The sequence below is a fragment of the Macrobrachium rosenbergii genome, chromosome 56, assembly GCF_040412425.1.
Source record: "Macrobrachium rosenbergii isolate ZJJX-2024 chromosome 56, ASM4041242v1, whole genome shotgun sequence".
Lineage (NCBI taxonomy): Eukaryota > Metazoa > Arthropoda > Malacostraca > Decapoda > Palaemonidae > Macrobrachium > Macrobrachium rosenbergii.
Genome location: NC_089796.1, coordinates 48,416,279 through 48,430,398, shown reverse-complemented (window position 1 = coordinate 48,430,398; position 14,120 = coordinate 48,416,279). Strand labels below are relative to the sequence as shown.

Sequence of the window (14,120 nt, the reverse complement as noted above, 5' to 3'; positions counted from 1 at the left end):
TGAACGTCATCGATTCCCAACAGTTCTGTTCTGGGTATTTGGGAGGCGCAAGAGAAGCAGTGGTTCCCTTGCGGCTGAGGAATGACACGCCATCCTCTGACATGTTCACAACAGACAAGGGGGTCGTTCTGTACGTCATCAACCAACGGAATGCAGAAATTATACTACACAAGGTACCGTAGACATCATGCTGAATGAATTTAATTCTCGCGGTAAAAGGGGATGGGAGAGAAAAAGGGGAAATATACGTACTTTACACATAATTCCACTAATAAATACAGATTGCCAACTTCAACTATGAGTAAAAACGATTCAATAATATTTTTTAGGACTGTCATGAAATTGTTTGACGTTCTTCAAAAAGAATGACATCGTAAGTTTTCGCTTTTAGAATTAACACATGATCAAATGTTATTTAAAGTCAATATGGAAGGGAGATTATATTTTAGTCATCAACCTTGACATAAGCAGAATAGATATACTGGGTAAGTAAGCCTCTGAACCAGACGTCTGACACCGACTTCTCCAGACCGATATTGATTTCCAGCAACACTATTGAAAGCTACGATAATGACTATACTTTCTGCAAGGCCCAAAGCACATTATTATTATTTTTATTATTCAAAATGCCCAATTATTCACATGGAACAACCAAAAAGGCATCCTACACAATATTTTACTACTCATGCGTTAAATAAGTGAGAAAATAAATATAATAAATCAACAAAGAGTATATATATATATATATATATATATATATATATATATATATATATACACACAGTATATATATATGTATGATATATATATAGATATATATATATATATATATATATATATATATATATATATATATATATATATATATATATAGATATATATATATATAATGTATATGTATATTACTGTATACATAGCAGTTAGGTCAAAAAGAGAAAAAAGGGAAAAGCATGGAAAGTCATTAGGTCTTTGGGGCACCACCATGCATTACAAGTACCACGAAGACCATTCAACAGTTTGACAAAGAAAATTTTTCGTCAGTGGGGCAGTGCAATGTTCCTGTTGTCTTGAATAAATAACCAATATTTAGAAAGTTTTTCCAGCTGATGGAGTCTTCGTTCGAAGGGTCCGACGTCGAAAATACACCGTGACAACTGACAAAGACAGGCGCTTTCAAATCGTAGACCACTCCTGCAAAGCCAGGATGCCGCCATTCTTCTTTGACTCAGAAGCAAGCTAGGTCACAAACACATAGCATTAAGATCAACCGTTACCATACAGAGGTCATTCTAATGAGCACTACATTTCAAATCTCCTTAGCAAGAAGTAACGTTTTCCCAACCAAATTTCAGAGGTCATGGTCTACATTATTTGACTTCTTCATGTAGGAAGCGTTTAGAATATAATTATTTATATTCGGAAATACACTAAACCATGACAGATCTTAGCAATGATCTCAAATTCCCATACAGGTTTTCCCCCTTGGAGAATACTGGGCACACTGGGCTGATCTACAATGGCACATACAGCGCATTCAAACCGGGAGGCTCGTGGTTCTTACGGTATCTGGTGACGGCACCTCGGGACTGCGTCAAACGGCAAATATTTTAGCCAATCTGGGATCTGCGTTTGCCCTCCATGTTACAATGTATACTCAATGGAACTGGGTCTTCATCAAAGGGGGCAAAACCATATCAGAAACTGTGATTCTCAATGGAAGAGGCAGTAATCACCTTCACACAGCTCTTCATCTGAACACTTGGGTGAATATTAGCAAAGAACAAGACAGTCTGCTTTCATATGTGCGACAGAACTTCTGCGAGCAGCAAGGTGGCATGGCAGACCTTTGTAGTGAAGAAAACCCAACACAGCTTCCATTTCCATCCTCTCCTCCACTCGATGAGGCAACAATGAAAGACTTGGCTGGCATTCCCATCATCATAACTGCTGGAAATCGACATCAGTATTTGTATTACACCCTGACAAACATTTTAAGAGCACCAGGGGTCCACTCTCGAAACATACTGGCAATATTAGGAGATACAACAGAAGCCACAAAGCAACTACTTTGCCTCTTGAATGTCAATTTCACCACTATTTTGAATGAAGGCGAGGGTAACAGCAGACTATTCCTTTACTACAGAAAAGTGTACGACTTTGTATATCGCAAATTTCCCAACAGCTTAGCAGCTATATTCCTTGATGAAGATGTTAAGGTTTCTCCAGATTTCTTCTCTTTCATGGGCAAGACCATTAGGCTTCTTAAAGAAGACCCAACACTCTATTGTATCAATGGATTCTCAGCCACCGGTTTCTCAGGCCTTGCACACGACCCATGTGTTGTTCTTAGAGCCAGGGTACAAGTGGAATGGGGCTATGCAATTTCACTCCAGTTCATTCAAGAAGCTTTAAATAAATGGCCTCTCAACCCTGACGAAAGTGACACCCTTTTCTATGATGAATGGCTATACAGGCATGTAAGTGGTACAAGGGAATGCTTATTTCCTGAAGTAAGCAGGACTAATCATTTCGGAATGGGTATTAATACCAACGCCTACAGCACAGAAGCTTACTTTTTATCTATGCCACTTGTTAACATCAGCAACGTTCCCCTAAAGGGTCTGGACAGTCTCATCCTTCCTAAATACAACAGTGAACTCAAAAGGCGCATATTGACAGCTACACTGCTGACTGGAAGTCCCTGCAGACAGAATTTCATTCCCATAACTACACAGCCAACAGACTTTGTTTTCTATTACAGCATGACTAAAGATGACAATGGTAACCCGGTATTCTTGAATTTCTTCTACACAGCAAAATGTCTTAATGCCTGGGCACTATCAGATCAAGGCCTGCATGACCTTGTGATGACAGTAAAGACCAGCCCCACAACAACAGTATTTTTGGTGGGTGCTCCTTATTCCCCATATGGACACTTCTGCCCAACTTCAGTCAAGCCATGGAATTTCAATTCTCTTCAAGATCAAGAACATGAGGAACTTATAGAAAAAATAAAATATCTAGAACTTGGCAACTATAAAATTCCAAATACCAACATGACTACTGATAACTTGATGGAAATGTTGTCCCACAATAATAAAAACCAAAAAACAGAACCTTAAATGAAGTTTTTTTTTAAAATCCAAACTGTCTCACACTTATTATCCCAATGATGACACTACTGCAAATAAAGTCTCAATGAAAAAGATAGTTCAAGAGAATCTTTCTTACTGCTGGACACTTTTCACTGAACAGAATTACACACACACACAATTCAGGCATTAATAAATGAGTAACTATTTCTGAGTAAGAACACTATTAATTAATGAACAATTACTTGAGAACAAGAACATTGCCTAAAGAACATGCTCATAAATTCTGCTGCTATGGAGTTGAGATCAATATGTACGAGTATTACTGGCTGAACACTGTTTAACACAAGCATTTCCTTAATCCACCTGTCTGTACAATGCACAGTGAATATACAAGGCATGGCAGTTTTCTTAGTTTCTGCACACAAAAACAAAAATAAGAATCCACTGTAACTGTGTTTTTCACATTAAGAAATAAAGATGTGTCAGACTAAAGAGTATGTACATGAGGTCGACTGCACATATTAGAAGAACCTGAGAGAGAAAACCAGATCTTGAAAGCATCATATCTTCTCAATGGTAGTTGACTGATTAATTGTCGGTTACCTGGCATCACCAGGGTAGGTGAAAACGTGCTAATAACATACAGCAAAGGAACATACAATTTTGCTTCCAGGGCCGGATTCAGTTTGAGTGTAGGGTACTGATAATGGTAGCGGTTTGCCTATCTACCTTCGATGAAGACGACTGGGTAGCTTTCAAGCAAATGTGTGAGGAATTCAGCTCACCATTCTTCCTAAGGCTATTTCAAAATGATGGTCACTTTTTAGTGGTCATAACTTTGTCCAAGGCATAACTCAAGAATAACTGGATCAGTGTATCATTCAAGTTAAAGACCATCTCACAAATACGAAGGTCAATAGGGCACCAAGAGTCCATCCTAGTTTCCAGGCAAAACCTCAAGGCAAGAGAGACAGGGAGTGACAAAGTTCTTAAACATCACAAGAGGTTATGTCACATAACTGTAGAGGTCTAGGAGAAAGCTGCTTTCAATGCTTTGAAGGTAGCTTTGGGTGAACATCCAACTGATATCACAGTACTCAGAAAATCTGCCAAGCAAGTGTTATGACCAAAAACAAGAAGTGGTATGATAAAGACAACTCAAGATTTGACTCAATGTAAAATTTACAGTGCCATCCTCCAAACAGGCAGGTTTCTCATGCAATATGGCAATGTTTTTGCTCTCAATGAAAACCAGTGCATGCCTTCCCTCTATTTGGGTCTTGAAAGGTTCACTTTCAGGCCAAGTTCTTTTGGTCGAGAACAATTTAATAGAGGTTCTTTTTGCCTTAGGCTCAAAATCTTCTGGCCATCATCATTCAAAAGATGAATTCACCTGCCTGTCAATAAAGCTACAAACTAACATTCTCTGTCCAAATACTAGGGATCCCTTGATCTCTGCAGCCTTCTAAAACTGTCCAATAAGTGTTGCTGGAGATACCTAAAGACTGTACACACAGTACTATATACAAGGGCTTAGCAACTCAAGAGGATTGGTGTTCCAGGAAAACTGAAATTCTGAACTGATTTACACATCTTGTTTACATAAAGAATGCATATTTTCATGATTCCATTTCCATGATGGTTATATAAGATGATGTCAGTCATACATACATGAAGAACTTTTTGAGAAGAAATGATGCAATTGTTTCTGATATAAGGTTGAAATTCCTCTAATATAACAAAGTACGTTTGTTTACATGGCAAGTATAACTGACACTATCAAGCTGAGATGTCCACAAAAATCTTCTAAGCTGAAATTTACTGGACAGATGAAAGAACCTTACCCCACTTGTCCAAGACAACTGCTATCCTTCCAAAGTGCATCAAGCTTCACATATTTTAGGGTTACTGCGAGATCTGAATGCCATACAGGGTGTGGTTGTGTACTGCCTCCATGAAATACTAGCTGTACAAAGAAAGTGAACATGCAAGAGACTTGCACGATATCTGGAGTGGCTATGAATGGCTATGAACAAGTCCATGAGAGTTCACAAACAATTTTCTCACAGTAAACCAAAGATACTCCAAATGCACTGTATGCAATGAGGAGAAATTTACTAAATCAGTATATTTAAGACAGTTACTTAAAGTTTTAATCAAATGAACATATTTTGTGACTAGCAAATCCCACCTAATGGCCACATGAGCAAGGATCCAGAAAGCTTCAACTCTTGCACCAACTTCATCTCATTCACGGGAAAAATTCAGTTTGTTGCACAAGCACCTTTTTAGAGCAGTATTATGAGACTTCTATGGCACTCGTAATCAATGGAAATCAAATATCTGTGGAGGCATATTTCTAACAATCTCATTGTTAGTGCGTGCAATCTCATTACACGCACGCAGCTCATTTCTGTAAACAAATACATATTATTAGGTAAAGTGAACTAATTTGTTTTTAGATGACATGGTGGTAAATCATGCATCTGATGTTGGTGTAAAATCCTCAGGCTAAATGGCATTAAGCAAAGCTTCCCATTACTGTGTATGCTGTATTGTTTGTTGTTCATGTTCATGAATACACTATTTTTTTTATAGTACAAACTGATAAGTTTGTCACTTGTGGAGAGTCCATGGAGGTGGAGGAGGAGTTCTAATCATCACAATTATTGAAAAATTAAGCTGATTATCTCTAACTAGGAAGGATAAGGGATGGTTAAGTTTTACTTTGGTCACTTCACATTTTACATGAAGATGAAGATTTACCGAGTAACATTTTTACTGTGCCTCCTATAGCTGCCATGGTGTGAAGAGAATGCAGGTCCACCACAATTTTACAGCACCAGAGCAGATTCTCATTTCTTCATTATACTTTAGTAATGACGAATCAAATGCTAATCCATATATTTGATTTTCGAGGTCTATTACTGATAGTACAGTTTCTTTCTATAGTAATGAATGTGTTGGTCTTGTAGCAACCAGCGTTATGCAAGTGTCTCATGAGATTTATGACAACTTTCCATTTTACAATAAAGGTGCTAAAGAAGCCCTCCAGTTCACGAGTGTATCAAATATTCCATCCATAAACTTTCTTGTTTGGTTGCTGGGTCTCATTCCTCATCTTTATTTCAACACCACACGTTTGTTTCTATGTGATATCTATACAGAATATAACAGCTTCTGTTTACACACCAAATAACTGAAACCTTATTGAGAAACCACATGTCCACTCCAGTCATTGTTCAAGTGAGTTCATTGGGCATCTCCATACCGACATTACTGACAACACACCAGTAGGTATCTGTTTTGTAATAAAACTAATTGCTAAGACAATATAAGCATTATCATTAGGTAATGTTTTTATTGACTATGTACATAGGACACAGAATTTAATGCCTATCTGTTGTTTACTGGGCCAAAATTTATGTTACAATTTCGAGTCTTTGCCTTAATTAGGCATTATTCATTATCTGAAGGACTGCACAAGCAACTAATAAACAGGTCTACAGATTAGCCTGCTTGGATAATTTCCAAACTAACTATGGAACTGCCCTATTCTGTTGGCAACATGTTTCTCTGCCACGGATGATCACTAAAATGTAATAAATATTAGTCCATGAGCTAGACTGAAGTTCATTGCAAATAACTGAATGCATCCTGTTATGATTTTCCGCTTATTTGATATCTGAAGAGTTCAAACCAATTTACTGCCTTCTAGACCACTTTGCCAAATGACCTTTAGAACACCATCTTCACAGATGGCCACTGAAATGGAGAGATATGCTACTATTTGATCTCCCTTAAGTCTCTAACTGACTGACATTTCAACACGAAATCTAGCTTGTCCATAAGACTCTGCATTCATTGATGTATGGTTTATTAGGCTTATTTACAAAATGTTAAAATATTTAAGGTATCTGTTATTTGTACAAATGAAATTTTGTCTTTTTCCTGTGTCAGCCTTCTGAAATTTTTATCAATTCTCTAGATTAAAAATTTTCCAACTCTTTGCACTATGTGGATAGCCTTTTCAAGTCTTTATCAATTTTGCTCTATTATGGGGTAGTAGTAATGTCAAATATAAAAAAAACACATACACACAAAATATTAAAGATTATATACTATAAACGGTGCATTACATCCAATTTATCATTTTCATGATGCAGTTTCGTGATATAACTATGAAATATCTTAACCCTCTTGGGGGTAGTGGTTACATCATTCTGAAAACTCATATAACGCACAAGGCTGAAAAATGGTGCAGAATAATGTAATGTACATTCAGTCACGCTCAATCAAAATAACCTCTGTGGAAGGGGTGATATCTGATCTCAAATGCATAACACTGGGATGACTCATTCTTTACCATTAGTTATACTAACATAAAACTGAGTAATGAGAAGTTCTGTCAAGTCAACCTTCAAATTTAGTATCTGATATAGAAACGTATTTATTCATACTCAACATCACTGTCACTATCCCTCCACGCTTTACTAATCTTTACCCTCACCTCGTTTACTACTTCAATCCTGTAATTTGCATTCTGCCAAGAGCAGAAACCAGTCTGTAAACAAGGTGAATCATCACCACAGAGCCTACAAGACCTAAACGCCATTAAAGTCAGCACAATATTTGGGTTTGTGGAATTGCTAGCCAATATATTTCGAAGCACCCATCAATTACTTTTTAACCATGCCCTTCAGTTAGACTTGGTACCTTAGGAGAATTCTGGAGCCTTTTCTAGAAATTAATTTTCGAGCACGCCCTTCAGTTGGACTTGGTGTTTAAGGAAGATTCTGGGGCTTCTCTAGAAATTACTTTTCAACCACGCCCTTCAGTTGGACTTGGTATCCCAGGAGAATTCTGGGGGCTTTCTCTAGAAATTACTTTTCGAGCACGCCCTTCAGTTGGACTTGATCTCAGGAGAATTCTGGGTCTTTTTATAATAATTACTTTTCAACCATGCATTCCAGCTGGACTTGGTATCTCAGGAAAATTCTGGGAGCTTCTCTAGAAATTACTTTTTAATCACGCCCTTCAGTTGGACTTGGTATCTCATGAGGATTCTGGTGGCTTCTCTAGAAATTACTTTTCAACAACGCCCTTCAGTCGGACACGGTATCGCAAGAGAATTCTGGTGGCTTCTCTAGAAATTACCTTGCAACCACGCCCTTCAGTCGGACTTGGTATCGCAAGAGAATTCTGCAGGCTTCTCTAGAAATTACCTTGCAACCATGCCCTTCAGTCGGACTTGGTATCAAAAGAGAATTCTGCAGGCTTCTCCAGAAATTACTTTTCAACCTCGCCCTTCAGTTGGACTTGGTATCTCAGGAGAATTCTGGGGGCTTCTCTAGAAGTTACCTTTCAACCTCGCCCTTCAGTTGGACTTGCTTTCTCAGGAGAATTCTGGGGGTTTTCTAGAAATTGCTTTTTAACTATGCCCTTCAGTTGGACTTGGTATCTCAAGAGAATTCTGGGGGCTTCTCTAGAAGTTACCTTTCAACTTCGCCCTTCAGTTGGACTTGGTTTCTCAGAAGAATTCTGGGGTTTTCTAGAAATTGCCTTTTAACCACAGTTGGACTTGGTATCTCAAGAGCCCTTCAGTTGGATTTTTGGTATCTCAAGAGAATCTCAAAGAATCTGGTGGATTCTTTAGAAATTACTTTTCAACAACGTCCTTCAGTTGGACTTGGTATCTCAAGAGAAATTTTGCCCTTCAGTTGGATTCTATCTCAAGAGAAATTACTTTTCAACAATTTCTGGTGGTTTTCTAGAAATTACTTTTCAACAACGCCCTTCAGTTGGACTTGGTATCTCAAAAGAATCTTGGTGGATTCTTTAGAAATTACTTTTCAACAACGTCCTTCAGTTGGACTTGGTATCTCAAGAGAATTCTGGTAGATTCTCTAGAAATTACTTTTCAACAACGCCCTTCAGTTGGACTTGGTATCTCAAGAGAATCTTGGTGGATTCTTTAAAAATTACTTTTCAACAACACCCTTCAGTTGGACTTGATATCTCAGGAGATTTCTGGGGTTTTCTAGAAATTGCTTTTCAACAACGCCCTTCAGTTAGACTTGGTATCTCAAGAGAATTCTGGAGGATTCTCTAGAAATTACTTTTCAACAACGCCCTTCAGTTGGACTTGTAATTTCGGGAGAATTCTGGGGTTTTTCTAAAAATTGCTTTTCAACAACGCCCTTCAGTTGGACTTGGTATCTCAAGAGAATTCTGTTGGCTTCTCTAGAAACTAATTTTCAACAACGCCCTTCAGTTGGACTTGATATCTCAAGAGAATTCTGGGGTTTTCTAGAAATTGCTTTTCAACCACGCCCTTCAGTTGGACTTGGCAACTCCAAAGAATTCTGGGGGCTTCTCTAGAAATTAATTTTCAACAACTCCCTTCAGTTGGACTTGATATCTCAGTAGAATTCTGGGGTTTTCTAGAAATTGCTTTTCAACCACGCCCTTCAGTTGGACTTGGTATCTCAGGAGAATTCTGGTGACTTCTCTAGAAATTAATTTTCAACAACGCCCTTCAGTTGTACTTGGTATTTCAAGAGAATTCAGGTGGCTTCTCTAGAAATTAATTTTCAACAACGCCCTTCAGTTGGACTTGATATCTTAAGAGAATTCTGGGGTTTTCTAGAAATTGCTTTTCAACCACGCCCTTCAGTTGGACTTGGTATCTCAGGAGAATTCTGGAGACTTCTCTAGAAATTAGTTTTCAACAACGCCCTTCAGTTGGACTTGATATCTCAAGAGAATTCTGGGGTTTTCTAGAAAATGCTTTTCAACCACGCCCTTCAGTTGGACTTGGTATCTCCAAAGAATTCTGGTGACTTCTCTAGAAATTAATTTTCAACAACGCCATTCAGTTGGACTTGGTATCTCAAGAGAATTCTGGGGTTTTCTAGAAACTGCTTTTCAACCACGCCCTTCAGTTGGACTTGGTATCTCAAGATAATATTGGTGGATTCTCTAGAAATTACTTTTCAACAACGCCCTTCAGATGAACTTGGTATCTCAAGATAATTTTGGTGGATTCTCTAGAAATTACTTTTAATCACGCCCTCCAGTTGGACTTGGTATCTCAAGAGAATTTTGGTGGATTCTTTAGAAATTACTTTTGAACCACGCCCTTCAGTTGGACTTGTTATCTCAAGAGAATTCTGGGGGTTTTCTAGAAATTGCTTTTCAATCACGCCCTTCAGTTGGACTTGGTATCTCAAGAGAATTTTGGTGGATTCTCTAGAAATTGCTTTTCAACCACGACCTTCAATTGGACTTGTTATCTCAAGAGAATTCTGGGGGTTTTCTAGAAATTGCTTTTCAATCACGCCCTTCAGTTCGACTTGGTATCTCAAGAGAATTCTGGTGACTTCTCTAGAAATTATTTTTCAACAACGCCCTTCAGTTGGACTTGGTATCTCAAGAGAATTCAGGTGACTTCTCTAGAAATTAATTTTCAACAACGCCCTTCAGTTGGACTTGATATCTCAAGAGAATTCTGGGGTTTTCGAGAAATTGCTTTTCAACCACGCCCTTCAGTTGGACATGGTATCTCAAGAGAATTCTGGTGGCTTCTCTAGAAATTATTTTTCAACAACGCCCTCCAGTTGGACTTGGTATCTCAAGAGAATTCAGGTGGCTTCTCTAGAAATTAATTTTCAACAATGCCCTTCAGTTGGACTTGATATCTCTAGAGAATTCTGGTGGCTTCTCTAGAAATTAATTTTCAACAACACCCTTCAGTCGGACTTGATATCTCATGAGAATTCTAGAGTTTTCTAGAAATTGCTTTTCAACAACGCCCTTCAGTTGGACTTGGTATTTCAAGAGAATTCTGGGGTTTTCAGAAATTGCTTTTCAACCACGTCCTTTAGTTGGACTTGTTATCTCAGGAGAATTCCCACCCTTCAGTTGGCCTTGTTATCTCAGGAGACTTCTGTTGGTTTTCTAAAAATTGCTTTTCAACAACGCCCTTCAGTTGGACTTGTTATCTCAAGAGAATTTTGGTGGATTCTCTAGAAGTTACTTTTCATCAACTCCTTTCAGTTGGACTTGTTATCTCGGGAGAATTTTGGCGGTTTGCTAGAAACTGCTTTTTAACCGTGCGCCCTTCAGTTGGACTTGGTATCTCAAGAAAATTCTGGTGGCTTCTCTAGAAATTAATTTTCAACAATGCCCTTCAGTTGGACATGGTATCTCTGGAAAATTCTGGTGGCTTCTCTAGAAATTGCTTTTCAACAACGCCCTTCAGTTGGACTTGGTATCTCAAGAGAATTTTGGGGGTTTTCTAGAAATTGCTTTTCAACAATGCCCTTCAGTTGGACTTGGTATCTCAAGAGAATTTTGGTGGATTCTCTAGAAATTGCTTTTCAACCACGCCCTTCAGTTGGACTTGTTATCTCAAGAGAATTCTGGGGGTTTTCGAGAAATTGCTTTTCAATCACGCCCTTCAGTTGGACTTGGTATCTCAGGAGAATTCTGGTGGATTCTCTAGAAATTATTTTTCAACAACGCCCTTCAGTTGGACTTGGTATCTCAAGAGAATTCAGGTGGCTTCTCTAGAAATTAATTTTCAACAACGCCCTTTAGTTGGGCTTGATATCTCAAGAGAATTCAGGTGGATTCTCTAGAAATGAATTTTCAACAACACCCTTCAGTCAGACTTGATATCTCAAGGGAATTCTAGGGTTTTATAGAAATTGCTTTTCAACAACGCCCATCAGTTGGACTTGGTTTCTCTGGAGAATTCTTGTGGCTTCTCTAGAAATTATTTTTCAACAACGCCCTTCAGTTGGACTTGATATCTCAAGAGAATTCTGGGGTTTTCTAGAAATTGCTATTCAACACGGCCCTTCATTTGGACTTGGTATCTCCAAAGAATTTTGGGGTTTTCTAGAAATTGCTTTTCAACCACGCCCTTCAATTGGACTTGGTATCTCAGGAGAATTTGGGGGGTTTTCTAGAAATTGCTTTTCAAACACGCCCTTCAGTTGGACTTGGTATCTCAAGATAATTTTGGTGGATTCTCTAGAAATTAATTTTCAACATCACCCTTCAGTCGGACTTGATATCTCAAGATAATTCTAGGGTTTTCTAGAAATTGCTTTTCAAGTACGCCCTTCAGTTGGACTTGGTATCTCAAGAGAATTCTGGGGTTTTTCCAGAAATTGCTTTTCAATAACGCCCTTCAGTCTCACTTGGTTTCTCAGGAGAATTCTGGGGGTTTTCTAGAAATTGCTTTTCAACAACGCCCTTCAGTTGGACTTGATATCTCAAGAGAATTCTGGGGTTTTCTAGAAATTGCTTTTCAACAACGCCCTTCAGTTGGACTTGGTATCTCAGGAGAATTCTGGTGGTTTTCTAGAAATTGCTTTTCAACAACGCCCTTTAGTTGGACTTGGTATCTCAGGAGAATTCTGGTGGCTTCTCTAGAAATTAATTTTCAACTACGCCTTTCAGTCGGACTTGGTATCTCAGGAGAATTCTGGTCGGCTTCTCTAGAAATTACTTTTCAACAACTCCCTTCAGTTGGACTTGGTATCTCAGGAGAATTCTGGTGGCTTCTCTAGAAATTAATTTTCAACAACGCCCTTCAGCCGGACTTGATATCTCAAAGAGAATTCTGGGGTTTTCTAGAAATTGCTTTTCAACAACGCCCTCAGTTGGACCTGGTATCTCAAGAGAATTCTGGTGGCTTCTTTAGAAATTACTTTTCAACAACGCCCTTCAGTTGGACTTGTTATCTCAGGAGAATTCCGTTGGTTTTCTAGAAATTGCTTTTCAACAACGCTCTTCAGTTGGACTTGGTATCTCAGGAGAATTTTGGGGGTTTTCTAGAAATTGCTTTTCAACAACGCCCTCAGTTGGACTTGGTATCTCAAGAGAATTCTGGTGGCTTCTCTATTACTTTTCAACCACGCCCTTCAGTTGGACTTGTTATCTCAGGAGAATTCCCGCCCTTCAGTTGGACTTGTTATCTCACGAGAATTCCGTTGGTTCTCTAGAAATTGCTTTTCAACAATGCCCTTCAGTTGGACTTGGTATCTCAAGAGAATTTTGGTGGATTCTCTAGAAATTACTTTTCATCAACGCCTTTCAGTTGGACTTGTTATCTCGGGAGAATTTTGGGGGTTTGCTAGGAACTGCTTTTTAACCGCGCCCTTCAGTTGGACTTGGTATCTTAAGAAAATTCTGGTGGCTTCTCTAGAAATTAATTTTCAACAACGCCATTCAGTTGGACTTGGTATCTCAGGAGAATTCTGGTGGCTTCTCTAGAAATTGCTTTTCAACAACGCCCTTCAGTTGGACTTGGTATCTCAGGAGAACTTGGGGGTTTTTCAAGAAATTGCTTTTCAACAACGCCCTTCAGTTGGACTTGGTATCTCAAGAGAATTTTGGTGGATTCTCTGAAAATTGCTTTTCAACCACGCCCTTCAGTTGGACTTATCATCTCAAGAGAATTCTGGGGGTTTTCGAGAAATTGCTTTTCAATCACGCCCTTCAGTTGGACTTGGTATCTCACGAGAATTCTGGTGGATTCTCTAGAAATTATTTTTCAACAACGCCCTTCAGTTGGACTTGGTATCCCAAGAGAATTCAGGTGGCTTCTCTAGAAATTAATTTTCAACCACGCCCTTCAGTTGGACTTGATATCTCAGGAGAATTTTGGTGGCTTCTCTAGAAATTAATTTTCAACACCACCCTTCAATCGGACTTGATATCTCAAGATAATTCTAGGGTTTTCTAGAAATTGCTTTTCAATAACGCCCTTCAGTTCGACTTGGTATCTCAAAGAGAATTCTGGGGGTTTTCTAGAAATTGCTTTTCAATCACGCCCTTCAGTTCGACTTGGTTTCTCAGGAGAATTCTGGTGGCTTCTCTAGAAATTATTTTTCAACAACGCCCTTCAGTTGGACTTGATATCTCAAGAGAATTCTGGGGTTTTCTAGAAATTGCTTTTCAACAACGCCCTTCAGTTGGACTTGGTATCTCAGAAGAATTCTGGGGGTTTTC

At 38.6% G+C, this 14,120-nt stretch overlaps 2 protein-coding genes across 30 annotated transcripts in view; one reads left to right on the top strand and one right to left on the bottom strand.

Moving 5' to 3' along the window:
* The window catches only part of LOC136836508 (protein O-linked-mannose beta-1,2-N-acetylglucosaminyltransferase 1-like), a 3,317-nt gene extending 134 nt beyond the window's left edge, over positions 1 to 3,183 (top strand). The window contains exons 1-2 of the mRNA XM_067100887.1: positions 1 to 173; positions 1,473 to 3,183. The exon at positions 1 to 173 is cut by the window's left edge and continues 134 nt beyond it. Coding sequence (XP_066956988.1) covers positions 1 to 173; positions 1,473 to 3,122 — 1,823 coding nt within the window. The 3' untranslated portion in view covers positions 3,123 to 3,183. The remainder of the gene's footprint in view (positions 174 to 1,472) is intronic.
* The window catches only part of atl (atlastin GTPase), a 496,293-nt gene that overhangs the window by 117,760 nt on the left and 364,413 nt on the right, over positions 1 to 14,120 (bottom strand). The gene's annotated exons all lie outside the window — the stretch shown is intronic.